The following is a 21,427-nucleotide window of genomic DNA, read 5'->3' as shown; positions in this document are numbered from 1 at the left end:
TTTAGTCTCACCGTTTTAAGGAGAAAAAAAAAATTGTGGGTAAACAGTACTCACTATTTGTTCACTCACCTATCGAATAAAAAGGTAATTTCCCTCTCTTTTTGTTTTTTGTTTTTCTCTCATCCTTTAATAGTTTAAAGAAAAAATAAATAAATATTTAAATAGAATAGTGAAAGTTGATTGTTAAAATAGTGAGGCTGTTGTGGAGTTGCTCTAAAAAAGCGAGTAGTTAAAATTGAGAAATTATACTTTTGATTATTTTGGTGAAGCTGCTAATAATACTTTTTAATAGTGAGTACTATTCACTCACCAATTGAATGAAAAATGGCTTCTCTCTCCCTCTTTTTATTTTATGTTTCTCTTTCCTCCTCTAATAGTTAGAGAAATAATAAACAAATATTTAAAAAATAATATTTAAATTAAATAGTAAAAGTGAAAATAGAGGCCGTATTTTAAAGACTTATTTGTTATTTTTAAATACCACAATGAGCTCTCTCATAACATTTTTACACTACAAAGAACTTATTACAAATCAGTATAACTACAAAGACTGATTTTGTATTTTTCAAATAAAAATTGCCATGTGGCAAATGTTTAAATATCTTCATAATGATATGGGTAATGAATACATAAGTATTTCTATAGGTGGTGTCTGATAACACTTTTTAAGTTTTTTTTTTTTTTTTTTTTTTTTGGGTAAAAGAGTTAGAGAACATAGTAATAAAATAGCCATCCCATTTTTGTTCTCACCCATCACATAGTGTAGCAAAAAGAAATCCCATAGTGGAAACAGACTTGCCCTTCTATCTAGCCCATGCTTTAGTGTCCAACTTTCTTTGGATTTTGCATTGAGAAAGGCTGTGTATGTAATCATTTGACTGCCCTTTGGTTTATGCCTTAGGTAAAATATCATAGGGCAAGCATGAGGGGCAGAACCAAATGGTAGTTTGGGTGTTTGATTTCCTCAAAATTTTTAATAACTGTTCTTATAATTTTTTTAAATTTCAAATTTCTTTTATTTTTTAGTTTTGCCCCCTCCTCTCAAACTCCAAATACGCGTTCCGCACCTGCAAGTCTTGATTTTGGCCATATTGCTCCACCAAAGTCTAAGTTTGGAACTACTCATTGATAGTCCAAAACACAAGTTTTTTTACAACCAATGTATAAATTACCTACCTTAACTTTAATTTAGTCAACCATCGTACTAATAATCACCAATGATGTGTGGTTACTAGTCCCATCTCAAGCAATTCCCTTCAAACCCAACCTCATCATACCAACCCATATTTCCAAATGAAGCCCAATATCCAATCACCTCTATGTTTTCAAGTCTAGAACATCGCATGCTCACTTGCTCCTAAAATTCTACCCAAAATCCAAAAAATTCTGAATTCAGCCACCAAAAAACCCTTTTTTTTCCAAGCTTTTACCTAATCCACTTCTAACATACTATACAAGGGATTGTTTGGCAAATAGTTTTGCCTTTATTACTGTAGTAAAAAATGATTGATGTAATATAAAGTTTTGAGTTTTTTGTATGGAAAAGTGAAAAAGTTGTATTTTGTTGTGATTTTTTTATTTGAATAGTAATAAAAAGTGAATGATGTGATATAAAAAGTAAAAAAAAAAAAAAAAAATTAGAATGTTTTGATGTTAATTTTATTTTTAGATGATGCATGAACGGTAACAAAATGAAGAAAAGCTTTGCCAAACAATCCATTGCCCCCAAAGGGGTGCTTAGTCATTACAAGCTCACGACGGGTTGATTTGTAGGGGTACTTCTAGGGTATATTTACTATAAGAAGTGCTTATACATATTTGGAAAAAGAAAGACAAGGTGCACAAAAATGGGAAAACTCAAGACAATTGGGGTACAAAAAGTTTGAAAAGTTCTATGGAATCTAAATTTGCCCAATGCAATGAATATGTTTTTATGGAGAGCATGCAATAATTTGTTGTGAATGTTGGAATATTTAATATTTTCTAAATTAGGTTTATTGATATTTTTCTTAATAAGTTATTTCTCTTTACGTTAGAATCTTTTTATTTTTTCTTATTATATTTCCTTGTAAGGTTTATTCTCTTCCTTAATTAGTTTATGTCTATTTTAGATTTTCTTGATCACTACTCATTGTCTCACTATAAATAGAAAGTTATGACTTTTTGTTGTCAACTTTTTATGTTTGACCGCTTAATAGTTGTAAATATTATATTTCATAAACATTGTAATGGATGAAGGGAAAATGGTGTTCATGTATACTTTTAGGAACATTTAGAAACTATGTGACTTGTGGATTCACTATTATGCTACTATTATGCTAAAATTGTTGACTAGTTGGATGATTGAGAAGTTGCTTAATGGAATTGTGAATGGCCTAGAAGCCAGTATATTCATATGCATGTAATGTGTCCATATTCTGGTTTTTTGAGCTTGTTTTGACCATATAGCCTTTTATAGATAAATGTGAGTTGTCATGCATGTTTTCCATGATTGACAACTCTCCTAGAATATGATGCAATCTGTTTGTGAGTGTTGGACTCTAATAAGAATCAAGATTCAGCTTCAATATTTTATTTTGTCGATTTGCTTGGGCCATTTTCTATCCAAATATTTTATTTAGTGAACAAATCCCATTTGCAAACTTGTCAAACTGTACCAACAAAATTTATACAAAGCATTCCAAATATTGTACAATAGTTGGGTACAAAAAAATTACAAAATGGTCAATTGACACAAGTCTGATAGTAGTTGGATTGGATTAACAAATAACAACAACAAAAACATACAACTTCAAATGTCTTATTCATCTGGTCAACATCACCCTTGATGCAAATCCATTAGAACAAGGGAAAAAAATCATTACAGTAACAAGACACTAACAACATGTCAATGCAACTCGGAACTTTAGCTGTAAGCCGTGATACTTATTCTGCCTTTTAAGTTTAAGTGCAAAATTAGCAGTATCAACTTTCATTTTCTTACTGAGCAATTTCAATCTTGCATTTGAAGACTTCCATTGCCCTTTCAGACTTCAAATCTTGCTGCCACTCCATCAACATCGACATCACTAGATCACAACACACACAAATTTTTGGTTCAACCCATTTAAAAAAATTGCAATCACGATTTTTTTATTCAGCACAATCACACAAATTGGGGTTTAACCCATTACTAAAGGATTTTATGCATAACAAAAAAAATTATATTTCTGTTCAAATTAAATTCACAAACACATCTTACCACATAATTTACACAACCTTTTGCCATGATTTTTAATTGTGCAAGCTCTTTTGATCATCGTTTTGCTCCCACATTTGCAAATCAGATGGCTTGATCCTGAATCGCTTAGCTCACCCTCGGAGTGCTCCATCTTTCACTATCGTAACCTCGTCGTCATGTGTGACTCCTTCACTGTCTTGAGCTCGTCGCTGGTAGAGGGGAACGAGTGTAGGTTGTGATCTTCAACTGCTACAAAACTTTTGTTAGAAAAATCTTTGAATGGGTGGAAGTCATGGGTCGCGATTTCCTCCACTTCGACTTTTGTTCTTCATGTGGGTTGCACGAGTGTAGGTCGTAATCTTCAGCTGTTGCAAAACTTTTGTTAGAAAAATCTTCGAATGGGTGGAAGCCCTGGGTCGCGATTTCCTCAACTTTGACTTTTGTTCTTCATGTGGGTCGTGATTCAGTGTTGAATTTGTCTTCAAATCAGGTGGGAGTGCATCTTTCTCAGCTTCAACACATTCTCATTGTTGGAGTGCATCTTCGAGTGGGTTTCTCTTATAAGCTTTAAGTTAGTAAGGGTAAGGGAGTATGAGGGTATAAGGGGTATAAAAGTAGTAAGAAAGCACGTGCAAGTCACGTGTTTAGGTTTCCATTTGAGATTAACGATTCAAATTGACGGAGGAGTCAAATTGATTACAATTGAAAGTTCAAGAGACTAAATTGAGAGATTTTAAAGTTTGAGGGATTTGTCAAATCGAGTGGAAGTTCAAGGGCCTTCAGTGAAGTTACTCCTAATTTCTTTGTGTATTTTTTAGAGTTTCATGGCTTTTAATCTACACGAGATTTCACTTGAAATAGAGAAGATTCATTTCACAATAATTCACTTGAAATAGAAAAGATTCATTGCTTGGTCAGGATTAATTTTAATGTGATTACATCTAAATGTGTTAATAATGTCATATTATTTATATTTTTTCATTTGTTATGTGCCAACATATTTATCATGTCACCTTATTTACACCGTTTAATACAACAACATTAAATTTAATGGTGGAACCATGTATTTTAGTGTGGGGGGCAAAACAAAAAAATAAAATAGGGGGAGGAAATTAATTTTTGAGCGTCTACTCCATAAAAATTGTCTTTGAGGGATCTTTTGAATACTTTGGGAAAGCCCTCGAAGCCATAAGCTGGTTACGTTCTTGAGTAAATTCTAACAGTGAAATGACTCATATATATATATATATATATATAAAAGAGTAAAATGGAGAGATCCTATATTCCTATTCCCTCGGATGGTGTTTTCTTTTTATTAGCTCTTAAAAATGGACAGTGAGATCATGATGTGGGTTCATAAATTATATATCTTGTTATGTTAAAAATGCATAACAACCAAAATTATTTTTCTTTAGACAAAATGGTACTAATATATAGTAGGGGAGACTAATTGGAGTATCAAACCTTTCTAATGAACTTGAGTTTTCTTGGTTGTCTTTTTATGAACTATCTTTTCTTGATTGTCCAATATAATTAATTACAAGAAATTTCATTAAACCCCCCATAAACTTTCACTAATTTTGACACTAGTCCTAAAGTTTAAAAAACTTTTAGTTAAGAGTATCAAACTTCCAATCTCTTCCAATTACATTTTTCATTAAGATTTTCTGTTAAATTTTGTCAAAATTCCCAAAATACCCCTATTTTTTTATAAATTTTTTTTAAAAAAGCAAAAATATTGCAAAGATGTTTATTTATAAATTTTTTTTTAAAAAAATTAATGCTTGAATCTTTACAATTTTTTATTTTATTTTTTCTAATAAAAAATATGAGTATTTTAAAACTTTTGACAAAAGTTTTTAAACTTCGTGAATACTTTTAAAATGCATGGAAGTTCAAGAAAATTTTGTGAAATTTTCCCAATTAATTAAGTTGGTCAACTAAATGCTTTAGGTGTTTGGTATAGCGTAAAAACAAGAAAAACGTGTTCAAGAAATGTAGCTAATAAAAGAAAAATATTTGATGACTACAGTTTTAACTACAACTTCCTTGCTACAAAACGATGTAGTTGTTCATGTGTCACTTATCACATTAGCCACTAAATGAAGTGGCATTTATCACACCCATTGAACTAATGACTAAATCCGTTCAAGATCATTACATTAGCTTATCTGTTTTTCTCGTATTTTGGCTGAGGCATCAGCAGTTCAAAGCCAAAGAATTAAAGCAAGCATACTTAATGAAACCCAATCACAGATGCCACTGCTTACAACCATATTCTAACCATTGCATGATAATTCATACAACCAATCAAAAATAGATATGGCTGCAAACATTATCCACATGGTTTTTGTTTGTATACATTTAACTGCCCTGTTTCATACTCCCAAAAAGCATCATCTGATGTTTCTAGGCAACAAAAAAGATTATCATAAACTGGGTTAGGGAGTGTTAGAATATCTTACGGGATTTGATATTATGAGATTTGACTACAAATCTAATTTGATTTGATCACAGAGGGCAAAGGCCTTGACAAAACGGTACGTGATTTCTATGCGTGATTCGCCAATGAAGTTGAGCCTACTCTGAATCTTCCGAGGCAGAAACCGCAGTCACCTGAAAATCATAATCTCAAACCAGGTTATTTCAGAAGGTATCAGTAAATGCAAGAGAACAAGACATAGACCACATAATGGAAGAATTTAGACTTTAGAACAGCACAATTCAGCTGGTTGTCATCAAAACACAAGTAACATTTCCCATGCTGAAGCTAAAAATAAATAGGAGAAAAGGGGCAAGGGGAATCCTCAAGGAAAAAAAGGATATTACAATTTTTCATAGCAAATTGACCAGTGACGACATTTGAGTTTTTGTTTCTCACATGCATATAGATGTAGAAACTTGACAAGCTACCTGTTTTCATCAGCAAAATATGTGCACCCACCAGGAAAATGTAACAAGCTACTATAAATGCAATAAGACGTTTATGCATCAGTATTTATTTGTGTATGAGGCATAGAGAGAGAAAGAATGAAGCATAAGCATGCATGCTTACACCTTAACAGCAAAAACATCCCAACCAAATTATACAAGAACATTTTCTGCAGAGCCATAAAGTCTACAGAAAACTAATCATCCAACAAACACAAAATCCCATACAAACTATATAAGTACATTTTACCTACAGAGCAAATCTGCAGAAAACTAAAAGAAGACAACTAATTGAAAACTTCCATTTTGATATTCCAGTTTCGACTGAGCGCTTCACTTTCAAAAGTCTTCTTAAGCTTCCCTTTACCCAAAATTCTTGTTCAAATTTCCTAAGATATTCTCTCCAGCAACTTTTCCTCTGGTTTAGGATGGCTCCCATATCTAGTATCATTTTGGTTTCTTTAAATATTATAGATTGAAGAACTTAAGACTAATCTACAAATATCAGCCCTCAGATTTTTTTCTTCCATTCTTGCATCCCCATATTCAAAACTGTTAGGAAACCTATCCTATTCTCCAAAATCAGTGAGATGCAAAAAATAAGAACGAATACAAAAACAAGCAATCACAGACGCAGATTTATGTAATTCACCACCAAGGACTACGTCCACAGAATTTTTGCTTTCACTATTTCTTGAGAAACAATATAGGAGGCGTCAATTATGTCCGTATAAAACCCTAAAGTCAGAACATTCATATCGGCCCAAGCCTCCGCTCTATGGACGAAGCCTCAAAAAAATCACATTTAAACCGTAACGCTTCCAATGATGAACCAGGTCAGATACAAACCAGGCTCCACATAGCCTAACAACAACAGCATCCCAATCTAAAGGAGGATCACACAAATTACATCGTCTCATCCCCTCACTCCAAATTCTCCAAAGGAAGTTATTTGAACATAAATAACAGTACATGTAATCTAGATTTTGCATTATCAGCTAAATAAAAGAAAAAAAAAATCCAAAGAAATAAATAGGATCCAATAAGGTGAGACTTGTGAAAAAAAAGGTCCAGTTATGCTATACTTCATATAAAGATTAAGAGGAAAGTTCATTAAAAAAAACTACAGATAAACATAATTAATCAAGAAATAATTAGTAAAAAGGTGGTAAACATTTAAACAAGATTGTTATGCACAACCACATAAACGGGAGCATGGCTGGTCAGAACTAATGATAAAAATCAAAAGAATTATCAATAGAAAATGCCTACATGTTGAAGCTTAAAGAGTGACAGGCACACTTTTGAACACAACCTTTCACATGAATTGATAGTGACTAACCTTGGTTTCTGCTCCAAACTTTTGACAACCTGGCTCATAGCATGAACAATCATTTTCTTCACCTGTTTCAAGCAAAGCATCAATCAAAAGCTTACACACAAGATTTATACTTGATTGTTTAAGAAGGAAACTATTTTGAATTATACAATTATCGTATCATCAATTTCAGCCAGCCCAACACCACTACACTGAGCATGCATCAGGATTCAACTGAAGTTAATGCACACCAAAATCAATATTTACCAACAAAAGCATCTTTCAAATGGGGATTATGCAACTTTACTACAATTATCAAGTACTAGCGTGCAGCAATAGGATAGGTACCATGCTTGAGGATACAGATATTTGCATGTAAAGCATTGCAAGTAGAATCAGCAGCAGTGATGAGGGGTAAAAGAGGTAGTGGATTGAATAGATTTAACTAGGCTTCAATGAGCTAAAGATATGGAAATTAAAGCATGACACTGATACATAAGAACAACAGAAAATAGCAGTAGGATATTCACACCAGTACTCGTAAAATGCTTAACCATTTTTGCATCATTGTACAAGAAAGCACTGCTGGAACATGATTCTACCACATAAAATGGTACATAAACACTTTTAGATGATGTCATAACGAAACATGCAATTGCGTACCTCCAATTTGTCCTCCTTAGCCCTATGACTTTGGGGAAGTGTACGGAATTCTTCAGTCAAACGGATGCACTCACCAACATTTTCAGGTGAGACAAAGTCAAGTGCAACCTTTATGCATGACTGAATAGAAAAGAAGATCAAATCCATGAACATATATTTATGCGTAAGGAAACAAAACGATCAATAGATATCAATTTCATGCAGCACAGCTGAATAAGGTAATATTGATTTCCACTAAACGATTCCATTTTGGTTGGTGTTTAACATTTGTGCATTGGTAGAATTACATGTCATAGCAACATGTAAATAAAGATTGGTATACTGCAGAGTAAATAAGTAATACCCAACATATATTGTAATTTTTTATCTTCTTTTTTTTTTCAAGTGTTTTCATTATATGGAATAACTTTTTTCTTCTAGAGAGCTCTGGCATCAATAGCTACCTATTAGTGGTTTTGGGAGATAACAATTATGTAGTAGGGCCTAAGTGATTTTAGGAAATTTTGAGTAAGAATTGCAAAATATTCTAATATTAAAAAGTGTGCTTCCAGCTTCACACATTAAACCTAGCTGCCTACATGTTAGAAGAAACTAGAGAGAAAAGTGAGAAAGTGATTGATTGAAGAGATGGAACAATAATTGGCTGCTTTGTTAAAGAGATTAGATGCTTCTGTAAATTGCTATGAAGACCTAAATTCCAAGAGGTAAGAGCCCCAAACTTCACCTTGAGTTCAGATTAGAGATGATACTGAAAAGAGATTTCTAGAGTTGATCTCTTGGGTCCATGATTTTAGGTTTCTACTAATTGAATTGGCTTAGGTAGCTGACATAGGGCATGCTGATTCTGAATCAATTTGGGTTTTAACCGAACATGGGAGAATCATGGTTAGGAGGTCGAATTAGGGGGAAAAACACCCCAATTTGTTTGCGTGTAATCTTGTTGTGTTTAAATCCTTCAAATTGGATTTCATTATGTGATTTGAGTTTTGGAGTTGCTCGGTTATGATTTCATTATGTGATATAAGACCAACTAAATGTGGTTTAGAAGGTGGAGCTATTATATTAGACCATTTTATCAAATTAAAGGATTTGTTTGAGTTTGCAATTTCAAAAGGTGCGATTTAAAAATAATGATTTTAAAACATGCGATTTAAAAGCACGATTTTTTAAAATGCAGTTAAACATTTGATAAAATCACAATCTGACCTTTAAAATCGCAGTTTAACCTTTTAAATTGTGCGTTTTTAAAAACACACTCGCCTATGATTTGAAAACGCATATTTTTCTATATTTTCAAATTGCAATTTTTTAATGCACTTCCAAACGATACGTTTTCTACGATGAGAGAATGACTTTTTTTTCTTTTTTTGATTAGTAAAAGTATATTGAAAAACGCGCAGAGGGACGCAACCCATGTACACAGAAAGTATACAAAAGAACTCTAATGATGTGAAAAAGAATTACAAAGCTCTAAAAAATAAGAAAAAGTGGACTCATGCGAGTGAGACCAAGTCACTCTCCATGAGAAGTTGAGAACACCATATTTAAAGCCAACTTCCTCAACTCAAGCATGCCACTCTCATGATCCTCAAAGCTGCAAGCATTCCGTTTTCTCCATAGACACCACATCACACACAATGGAGTTAGCCTCCATATATGCAAAGCAAGTCTATTACCCAACTGTCCCCTCCAACTCTCCAAGCAATCACGCACCCTTCGTGGCGTAACGCAACTAACTCCGAAGAGATGAAGAACTATTTCAAGGTAGAATGGAAGCACTCCCAAACATAAGGCTATTTTATCATGATTTTCTTGTTCTTTTTGCCCCTACTAACTAGGTGACTTCTCTTGTATATATTTCTTGTGTACATAGAGGGCTCCTTACACTTTTAATGATATCTCGATTACACTTACTAGCAAAAACTCATATAAGAGTTATTACTCACATAAAGACTCTAGATTGTCTTAAATTCAGCACAAATAAAATACTTGATAGCATAGCTGCCCCAAAATTACATTAATTAATAATCAGCCAGAACTTTAAGAAATACTAAAGACACCCATAAACATGAAATCAAAGCTTGATGGCTGCATCAGTCTCCTCTAGTTGGAAAAAATTCGACCTCGAGTTGTCATCACCCTTGTTCTCAAAAGGATCACCTTTGTATAGAATTAGGTGCTTGACATTGAGCAAGTCTAAGATGACTTGGAAGTTTCAACTGGTAAGCTTTATCATTGATCCGTTAGCTATTTTCAAGGACCAACTTTCCGATCTCTTAGCTTGATAACACCAATAGGAAACCTTTTCTTTGTAGGAACTACCCAAACCTTATCCCCGACTTTAAAGATAACCTTTTTGCAATGTTGATTTGCTATTGTTTTGCATCTCAAATTGCTATTTTCAATCTTTTTCCTCTCTTCTTCATGAATGGACTTGATGTGATCAACCATTTCCTCAGCTCTCTTGTTCACTTTACTTGGAATTGGAATGGGAGCCAGGTCTAGAACACTATTTGGATTCTGACCACAGACAATATCAAATGGGCTGCACTTAGTTGTTTGATTTTGAGACCGATTGAATGCAAATGCAGCATGTGGTAATACTAAATCCCTCTATTTAGGCTTGTCCCCAGCAAGATAGCATAACACATTTCCTAAACTGCAGTTTGCCCATATGATTGCGGATGATATGAGCTACTAATGCATAACTTAATTTCAATCAACCTCCATAATGTCCTCCAAAAATGGCTCAAAAATTTTGGGTCACGATCAAAGGTGATGGTGCGAGGAATACCATGCAAACTAACCACCTCTTTAAAGAACACATTGGTCGGATCTTTAACACACATGGCAACAACAAATCTTGTAATATCTCCTTTCAGTTTAGGCCACCAATAAGATGAACTTATCAATGCCATTGTTTTATCACGACCAAAATGCCCTTCTTCATGTAGTTCTTTGACAATCTTCTCACGTAATGAACACTCCGGAATGCATAGCTGGTTTTCTTTGAAAAGGAAGCCACTTTGTAGGGTATAACCAGCTTGCCCTTCAGCCATGGTTTGTTTCAGAATAGGACCAAAATAAGAGTCTTCCTGATAAAATTCTTTATACGTATCAAATCCCTTGATTTCCACACGCATGGTGGATAAAAGAGAAGCTCTACAACTCAGCACATCAACAACAATGTTGTGAATTCCAACCTTGTGTTTTAATGTGTAATTGAATTGCTCAAGATAGCTGACCCAGCGCTTCATGTTTAGCTTGGACCACCATTTAATGTATTTCAGGGCCTCGTGATCAGAATAAAGAAGGAATTCACGTTGTGCTACGAATGCACCAATGCCTTATCGCCCAAACAACTGTATAAAGTTCTATATCACATTGTGCTAAGCCTATAAACATGAAATCAAAGCTTGCTGATTGCATCTCATTCACACCTACATAAGTGACCCAATATTCAAACCCTAAGAAAAAATTGATATTATAAAATCAACCAAAAATAGAACTAGGAAATCAAAGAAATCATACCCAACGTTTTGGGTCTAAGTGGCTCTAATGATGATATTGGTGCACGTAGGAGTAAACCTAATCTCAAGTCCAGAGAAGTCGTCCTCTACCAACTTCATGTGATGGCCGTCAATAAAGCAAAACCCGAAAGCCCAACCAAACCAACGACAAACAATTCAGCTCGGTTCCATTTTTTAGGTTGATCGTTTCAGTTTTGATGGCTGGATTCTGTATAGTGACCATTTCAGCTCAAACGTCAAAATACAGCAAACACCAACCCAAGAGATTGGTGTTCCCTAGGTAAGCATTTAGTGTTGTGATTCAATCTGTTTATTGAAGTACATGTGAATAAATAATTTTTAAGATCGCAAAGAAGTACAAAAGAATAAAATAAAAATAACTCAATCACACAAGACACCAAAATTTAAGTGAGTCGATTTAACAAGCCTACATTCACAAGAGAAGACAAACCAAGAGAAATTTCACTATCAAAAGATAAAATACAAATAGCAATAGGGAGAAAATTACTCAAAGCCCCAATACACCCAAAACCTCACACTCTGACAAAAGAGAATTACTCTACAAAAGAGAAAACAACAATCTCTTCAATTCTCGCTGTGCGTGACAGCTCTGTGTTGTGAAGCGTAACACTTCTTCCTTTCTCTCAATCACACTTTATGTATTTCACACTATTGCTCTTTCTCACATTGTTATTTTTCTGTGCAGGAAAATCCTCCAAATTTATAAGAGTTGCAAGTCGGTTGAAGAAGGTAATCAAAATTCAGCTGAAGCACAAACTTCAAGTCGGCTGGGAGAAAGAGTTTATGTCGGCTACTATAATTCCAAAACTAATTGGAATTAGAAAAAGATAGCTGGGCCCACTTGACTGATTTGATGAATCAAGTCACTCACACAACGGTACACAAATGTGTTATGCTTTGATTAGTAGGCGTGGACAAAGAGCCCAATTGATTTTGGACATCAACAAGGAAATTGTACCACAATTACACATTTATAATGTACCCATTGGTTTTCTAAAAAACTTTTGATGCTTTGGCCATTACTGTATTGTTCTTTGTTTCTTTATAGGTGCACATTTATGGTCTATTAAATTTGAATTCCATTTTTTTGACTAAAACATGAGGGGAAAAACCCCAAGAGAAATTTACTTTACCTTTAAGTTTCTTACTTGATGAGGACAGCCAGCAGGAATGAAGACAGCATCTCCAAGATTTTGGACAAATGTCCATGGTTCAATTCCTATATGATAGCATAGAAGCATTAAAACTATTATCAAGAAGAATTACAATAAAATTATTACAAAGAAGAATTGAAGCACTTGATCCAACTAGCTCCATGAATATATAACAAACTCACCATATTCCTCCTTGAGCTTTCTTTTGTGCTCCACAGTCAGATAAAAGGTTTGATCGTGTATAGGGTGAACAACCTATAGGACCAAAAGATATGATAAATTATATGACAGAAATATTTGTCAAGTATTAGAATATAGATATTGGGATGTACATATAATCAAATTTGCTGACTGAAACACCAGCAATCAAGCAAGTTGTAAACCCTCGAGAAGTAGACATGCTATGTTTCAATTCAATGGCTTATTCAATGGCAGAGTTGGTCAGGCCGCATCATAATTTGTGTTACCTAACTCAGATTTCCCACAATTCTCTTTGATACAAGAAGTTGATGGCAATTTTAAAAGATTCATGATCTTTCTCTACAAAACAAAGCTATATAAATGTTTCAAAAGGTGAATTACTTTTAGGCATTTTCAAAATGACTAAGTTTACATTTGAACCATGAGTTCTTGTTTACTAATACAACTTACTTGCAGACTTGCACTAATTCCATTTAATTGGGTTATTTGAATCATTATGTTGTAATTTGCATGAGAGGTTTAGACAGAAGGTGGAGACTCGTTACTATTATGTAGCCTCCCATACTTTATTATATAGGTTGAAAAATATTACAATGACTAAAATACCCTTATACTCTAAACCCTAACAGTCTTCTAACACTTGCGATGGAGCACATAAATCATATAAGCTCGGCTGGGAAGAAACAAGCAAACAAAAACACCTACAAAAACATACTATAATACTCCCCCTCAAGCTAGAACATTGGAGTACATAATATAAAGACAGAATTATTAAAAAAACATGAACAAGAAAATGCGCTAAACCAAATATAAACAAGCTAAAATTCCACAAAAAGCCAACACTGAACAAAACTTCAACGCCAGCAAAAAACTCGTTAGAAGACTGCAACGGACGGTTGGATCTTGCCGCAAAACACCAAGGCCAGTCGAATATCACCAGAAAACACAAATAACCAGTCAAAATCCACTACAAAACACGAAGGCCGTTCGGATCTCCCCAAAAAATACCAAGAACCAATCGGAACCCACTGCAAAACACCACGGCCGGTTGGATCTAAACAACCAACTATGACGATCACAATTCCAGTGATCAATAACACCAACACCCAACAACAATAACGATTGATGATCAATACTACCAACAACGGTTAACAACAACCAACAAAATTAGATTGATCATCAATACAACCAAGAATGTTCAACCAACAACAACGACAACTTGTAAACACTACTCTAGTACTCCCCCTAAAAATAAATTTTTTGACAATGATATAATGAATTTTGCAGGACAAATTACCTGCTGCAATGGACAACAATGGATGTGCCTGAACTCCCTGAAGTGCTTCTTAAGATATTCCTGCAGTTTAGGAACATCTTGTCTCCGGAAAATGTCCCAGAGGGCACCACCCTCAGAAGTTTCTAAAGATTCCAACTTGTTTCCAGAAATTGTAGGACCACTCCCACCATTGTTAACTTGATCCACTTTTGGCTCTTTAGTCTTTTCCAGCTCTGATCCCCTTGAAAAGTCTTTCTCATTCATCCTTGAATCACCATCAAGTCCAACACTAGGATCTGATAGCTCTTTAACAGTTACACATGTGTTTTGATCCCCAAATCCAACACTAAAGGCGTTATCATTGGCAGTAACTGTACAAGACCCACCAGAAGAAATGTTATCCTCGATGTTTTCATCCACAACCTGAAAATCCTCAAAGATTTCTTTCTGGTCTTGCTCAAAGTGCTTCTTTTTTACCTCCTCTATCCTTGTAAGCGTCTCAGGTTTAAGGGGCACTTCAGCAGTATGTGTCAAAATATTTACCTGAAACAATGAATTAAGAATAAAGGAAATTAGAACATCAAATAAAAAAATTAAAATAAAATAAAAAATCTTACCTTTATTTCAACCCTCATGTGTGACAAAGTATGCACATATAGCCACTAAAAAAACCCTAGGATTAACAGTGATAAAATGGGGAAGACTTTTCTTAGTGCTATAATTCCTCCCATCCGCATTTTGCTATGCTACATAACTAACATAGTAATCAGTGTAATATGTACAAAAACTTAATCTCATATTAATATTTCAATAAAACATGGCAGTGTAATAAGATAATTCTTTTCACTCACTTTTGTGAAATTCTAACTAAAATGGCTGTTATCTCATAGTCACATATACCCACTTCAAAGCAACAATCCAAAGAGCTGTTATAATGGCAATTATCATCACATAAATTATGCAACTAAAACATTTAGCAATGAGGGAGCCAACTTAATATCATAAATAAGTAACTTAGTTTGTCCATTTTCACTTTCTAGGAGTTTGCCCATTTACACTTTCTAGGTGCATGATTGCACCAAGCATTTAATTTAAAGTATACATGGAGTTATCCTCAAGAAACAGGTAAATTTGAAATGTTAAGCAACTCATTATATGACAACAAGCTGAAGTCAAATGAAAACAGTCAGCAAGAAAACTAAACCCAAATATGCAAGAACAATCAGAAAGTCAAATATATATCAATGAATATCATCCTAATACTGTTTGTGATAATATCATGCTGTCTCTTCTAGACACATTTTTTACTTCAATATTAGTCAAATGGTGTGTTAAAAAACAATATAGTAACCTATGTCCCGTCCTTTTCTAGACAAGTAAAATCATCTGCCTCTCTAATATAAAAGAGCACAATAATGATTCTAAAGTACTCCTATTTCGCCATAGAATGTGATGCACAAGAGAGGGATTGGGTCAAAGACATGGCAATTAAATATGTGCTACTAAGTAGACTAAACCCCAAAAACCTGAATCTTGCACCTGTGTTAGTAAGCAAATTAAGGTCAAATTTTAATGAAAGCAGAGTGTTCTTGCCTCACGAAATTGTACAACTTCATTTTTGCAATAACTCGGGGCAATATGAATCAAAGCATAAAAATCAAGTACGGTTAAAAATAAAAGTAAAGAAACCAAGACAGGTGTAAGGATAGCCTGCAAGTAGATGCCCATTGAACCAAAGCCTAGATGTACTTCTCTAACAAACTTAAAATCCAACACCAAACTGGCAACTGAAAACAGCTTCGCCAAAACAAACATATTTGATTCAGAAGATTAAGTGTGACATAAGCACAAGTCATCTGGCCCTTACATATTTCCCTTAACCAATACAAACGAAAAAAGAAAATGTCATGCCCTGCCCAACCAAAGAGAAGTTTTCCTCTGAAAAACAAAACATAGTGAATAGTTTAAGTTTCAACAAAAAACATACTGCATCAGACATATCACAATGAAGCTTAGTGATAGAGTCTCCACGGCCAAGCTCCTGAGCAACTCCATAAGCAATATAGGTCTTTGGACCCATATCTGGCTTTAGAGATTCCTTAGGCAAGTTGACAGCAATGTTTAAAGGGCCGTTACGTGGATGTGTATACTCCTTAAAGGGCAAGCAACAGATAAACTCAGCACCATGACGCGGCAAGCGTTCCTCAAATAACGTAGATGGAGGCCAGTCTTTCAGTTTCAGTATCTGGGGCCATTCACAACCATGAACCCGACCATGTGTATAGCCAGTAAAGAACTCATGGATATTGATAATGCCCTGCCATTTATTGCAGGATTTAGTATTACCAAGCAAAATCGTCACAGAACACTTTTTTGCATATCATATTAAGCCTGAGTAAACAAATGAGAAAGTTTAACAAAGAAACCCAAAAAAAATCTTAGAAAGAAGGGAAAAAAGTTAAAGAAACAAATATGAATTACAATACAAAAATTAGATATTAACAACCACCAAAGCAACGAAGAACCATTGGAAAATGGACCTCGAATTTTCAATTTTAGATTGAAAGGAAGGATAAGAAAGCAGTTATCATGATCTTCCCCTTAAAATCAATACGAGGGAATAGATCTGGCTGCTATTTCTCAAGCGAGGGGTATTAAAGCATCTATATTTGTAAATGGCATTGGATACTTATGTACAAGTTGCAAGAAATTATTTCAATTATTGTAAAAATTGAGAAAGATAACCATACTCGGCCCTTTCCTATCTCTTACACATCCAAAAATTAATATCAGGAGAAATCACAAGGTTAGGAAATGAATAACTGTGCTTAAAAACTAAAAGGAGTCTCTCTCATAATAAAATCAATTCTAAAATTTCAAGAATTTTACTTGGACATTCTCATTAAAAATGATAAAGATCAATAAATTAGACAAAAATATCCTGACATTGATGGTAAAGCAGTCAAACATCCAAAAGTAAGATTCTTTACCATTGACGAAAGGATAATAATGAACTCACCTCACACCAATCCAAGCACTCAATAGCCTTAACTTCCAACTCCCTCTTATGCTTGGTATTTTCAATCTGACGGAATGCACGCCACATGACCAGTGGTTCCCAGCTTAAACCAGATGCAGATTCAAGCACATTGCTCACAATAACAGGCTCAGCTCTGCTCCAATGCCACTGGAAATGCTTCAAATCCCCATGTTGTATATCTTGGGCCCTCGGGCAATACAAATAGTTATCAGAATCTTCTCGAGATGCAGCTTTCCTTAACTTATCATTGCTTAAGTCAACTTCACCCACCGAGTTGAAACACAAACAACGCTGTAAAGGAGTTGCAGCCACATCCATAAGTTTATAAGTTCTGGCTATTTCTTCAGCTTTTCGCACCAACCCTGCAACCAGATCTCCTGAGAACATACATTTCAATTCTAGAATACCATGACCACAACCACCCCTGTCTTCTGGTGGGCAAGGAACGCTACCTTCTTCTTTTGCTTCCCACCCAGATTTGGACTTTATATGATCCATAGGGCTAGTCTCAGAAGGTAATTTCACTTCTTTTCCATTTTCACCAAACAAATAGTCAAGCCCCCGGTCAATATACTGCATAATCACTTCCTCCTCACCTCCCTGCAGGTTTCCATCACGTATCTCCCGGCAACAGGTAAGGCAAAGATCAAATGAACATCTAGGACAACTTCTATGAAAATCAAAAATGGAGGTTTTGCAGTTGTCACTGCAAAAGCAAGACATAACATTAAAACCTTCATAAAAGTATGGAACAATTAGTATCAGAAAGCATTTATAAAAGACCTTACCAATACATACGCTCATCAATACTGCAATCTGCTTGTTTTACCTTTAACTCTGGAAGTGATAACCCTACCAAAAACATCCCATAACCAAATCAAAAGAGTACATCCAAACCATAAGTTGAAAATTAAGACAAGCAATCACAAGGACTCATTACAATTAAGATTGACCCAAATCAAGGGAAGTGTAGGTTATAACATTCAGCAATGACACAAGCCAAGTAATTCCCTTCTGCTAGTAAAATTAGCAACTTTCACATTTATGAGACACCTTCCAATCCAAAACAAACTCAGAAATTCTGTCATCACTTCAAAATGATAAAAAGAGTTGCACCATGGATGAGTTCCTAAACTTATTTGGCAAGGGCTGAAAGAAAATACCTTGTCTTTTAGCCTCCATTTCCTTCTCAATTATTTGTTCCTCATTAAGTCGTTTCAGAAATGGAATAAGTGTTTGAAGCGCATACTTATAGTGCTCAAACTGCTCGTCTTCACTGACTATCAATTCTAAGTTCAAATTCTGCAGCAAGATATAAATAATTTGTCGGCCATCACAAACATTAAAAAAAAAATAACATCAAAGGAAAATAACACCAACTCATGAGATGTTAGAAAAGGAGAAACTGACTTTAATAGGTGTGTCCAACCGCAAGCATGCTTTGCAATTGCAATTTCCACGGCAAAATGGACACGCTTCGGCAATAGCCTCTTCTGCTGTATTAGGATACCTACGCATACAACACCAATAGTAATCATAATTGCTACAAACAGGAACTAAACAAGCAGAAGCTCATGTTTTTATACATAATATTTCACTGAATTTTGTGACCCTTCTTAACTCACATTCTCAAGGTCAAGCCACAGAGGCGCAGGTTCCAATACATAAAAAATCAATTGTACAATTTTACAACCGATACCTATTAAAAATATAAGGAATTGAACAGAAACCCTGAATTATTTTGCTTGTTATGATGCATCCTTTATGCTTCAGTGAATCATGATATTGTCAATTATTTTAAGATTCATAATCCATCGTTCGTATCTTGACAATTGAATAAAAACATGCAATTTATGATAGAATGGCTCATTTCAAGATTAAAGCAAAATTTTTCTACCGTAGTGTCGCAAACGAAGATAACTTCAACTCAAAAATGCCACGGGTAACAGAAATTTATCACATTGATTCCGACAGAGATCCATAACAACAGTTACCAAAATATGAAAAAACGCATAAAAAGCATTAAAAGAAAGGAAACCCACGAAAGTAAATACATCTAAGTATTGAAAAGAAATGTTAACTAACCAGGCACCATATGAATCAACGGGTTAGTGAATAAAACAGAAAGAAAAAATAAACACACTACTTAAGCAAAAAAGAAAGGAAACTTTTTTACCATGTACTCAAGCAGGGGATACAATATCGTTTCCTCTTGCAATTCTTGCACCGAACAACCCGGCCTTTATCATTCCTCTGACATTGATGGCACATCAAGGACACCTCTTCAATCCACTGTGGAATCCAAATTCAGTTAAAACTTAATCAACAAAAGAATCCACAAAGGCAAAGAGAAGGGAAAGAGATATTTACTTTAGGATTCTGCTTATTTATCTTGGCAGTCTCTTGTTTTGGAATAAGATGGGTTTTAGCCCTCAAGGAATAAACTCTCTGAGTCCCTGTGCTCCTTCCTGAAGAAAGTTCCAACTTTTCACCATTTTTAACCTTCTCGTTTCCCACAATCGCATCTTCAGTATCCTTCTTCGCAACTCCAACTCTGCCACGCTTCTTCACTGGCTTCTTCAGAATCATCTCTTCATCTGAATTCCCAACAATCCCTTGCTCTGACTGGAGCCCAATATTTTCCTCAACTTTCGCGTTCTTCTGGGCAGACAAATTCTTCTTCTTCCTCCCACGTTTCTTCTTCGCCGGAACCTGCTCACCGTTACCATCTTCATCTCTATCTATACTTGGAGCATGGTTCACCTCCTTCCCCACAGGTTCAGCTGCTTCAGCAGCACATTCTGAATCCCCAACAATTCCTTGCTCTGACTGGAACCCAATATTTTCCTCAACTTTCTCGTTCTTCTGGGCAGACAAATTCTTCTTCTTCCTCCCACGTTTCTTCTTCGCCGGAACCTCCTCACCGTTGCCATCTTCATCTCTGGCTATACTTGGAGCACAGCTCAACTCCTTCTCCACAGGTTCAGCTGCTTCAGCAGCACATTCTTCCTGCACATCCTCCCTTCTCGGCTTCTTTCTAGCACGCACCATCACAAACCCAGTAAAAAAAAACAGAGACTTGCAGAGAGAGAGAGAGAGGGGGAGAGCTTGGAAAGAGAGAAGGGGAGGTGGGTTTGAGAAAACTGAGTGCTATTACTTAAAGTGGGTTTGAGAGAAACAGTGGGTGGGATTTTGATTTTTGAATGTTTGGCGCCTGATCGGGAAATTGATGGAAATTATACCAACTTTTCAGGTTTATCGAGATCTCTCTTTGCTTCTTACTTGCCTCTTTTAGAGGACATGTCGGAGGATCAGCTTCATTGTTTGAAGTTGACTAAAATAGACGGCCAAGATGAATCCATTCACGGAAAGGGTTTCTTTCAAGTACATATATGCCCAATCTAACTACGGTTATGGACACAGTTTCTACTTTATACTTCTTCAAATTATCACCACATTAATGTCTTCTTAAATTACTAATTTTGTCAATGTCCTTAAATTACTAATTTTGTCCATGTCCTTCTTAAAACTTTCAAAAAACATCAATGTCCACCAATAACAATAATATCTTTAAAAAAAAAAAAAAATCTCCAGATTATAAAATAAAAACTAAAAAAAGTGAAAAACCGTGGCTTGGTTTTTTAATTTTTTTTAATTCTTTTTTATTGTTTTAATTTTTTTCAAATTTATCCTATTGAAAATTTTTTACACTTTCATTATTGTCTTTTTGTTAGCTTTGAGAATGACATTGAAATTTTTTTATAGTTTAGGAAAAACATTGGTAAAATTGATAGTTTATGGGAATATTGACAATAGAGTGATAGTTTGAAGGGACAAAAATTAACTACAAATGAGCATATAAGCCAAACTTATAAAGTAACATGTGTCCATTAACATATGAAAAGCACATGCTTTTTTTTAATAACATGTGTTTTTTATATGTTTTTTTAATAGGTGTGACTTGTTAGACACATGTTACTTTATTAAATCAGTTTGTATGAATTATAATGGACACGACCTGTCTACCTTTCTATAGCGCTTCTCCATCTCTATCTTTCTGTGTTTCCCTCCCC

At 34.7% G+C, this 21,427-nt stretch overlaps 1 protein-coding gene across 2 annotated transcripts; it reads right to left on the bottom strand.

Moving 5' to 3' along the window:
• Positions 1 to 5,462: 5,462 nt before the first annotated feature.
• Positions 5,463 to 20,686, bottom strand: LOC132178240 (lysine-specific demethylase JMJ26). Of its 2 annotated transcripts, none has more exons than XM_059590699.2 (13): positions 19,725 to 20,686; positions 19,531 to 19,646; positions 18,765 to 18,864; positions 18,518 to 18,656; positions 18,143 to 18,206; positions 17,334 to 18,060; positions 16,302 to 16,631; positions 14,336 to 14,857; positions 13,020 to 13,092; positions 12,832 to 12,902; positions 8,133 to 8,252; positions 7,494 to 7,555; positions 5,463 to 5,836 (listed from the first exon to the last, which is right to left on the bottom strand). In XM_059590699.2, the coding sequence occupies exons 1-13, from the start codon at positions 20,403 to 20,405 to the stop codon at positions 5,833 to 5,835; spliced, it is 3,009 nt and encodes a 1,002-aa protein (XP_059446682.2). In that variant the 5' UTR covers positions 20,406 to 20,686; the 3' UTR covers positions 5,463 to 5,832. The 2 variants fall into 2 exon arrangements, with proteins under 2 accessions (XP_059446682.2, XP_059446675.2); XM_059590692.2 differs by having other exon boundaries at positions 12,817 to 12,902; positions 19,725 to 20,684.
• Positions 20,687 to 21,427: the final 741 nt, after the last annotated feature.

This window comes from Corylus avellana, chromosome 2, assembly GCF_965113065.1.
Source record: "Corylus avellana chromosome 2, dhCorAvel1.hap1.2, whole genome shotgun sequence".
Lineage (NCBI taxonomy): Eukaryota > Viridiplantae > Streptophyta > Magnoliopsida > Fagales > Betulaceae > Corylus > Corylus avellana.
This window is presented reverse-complemented; position numbering and strand designations above follow the sequence as displayed.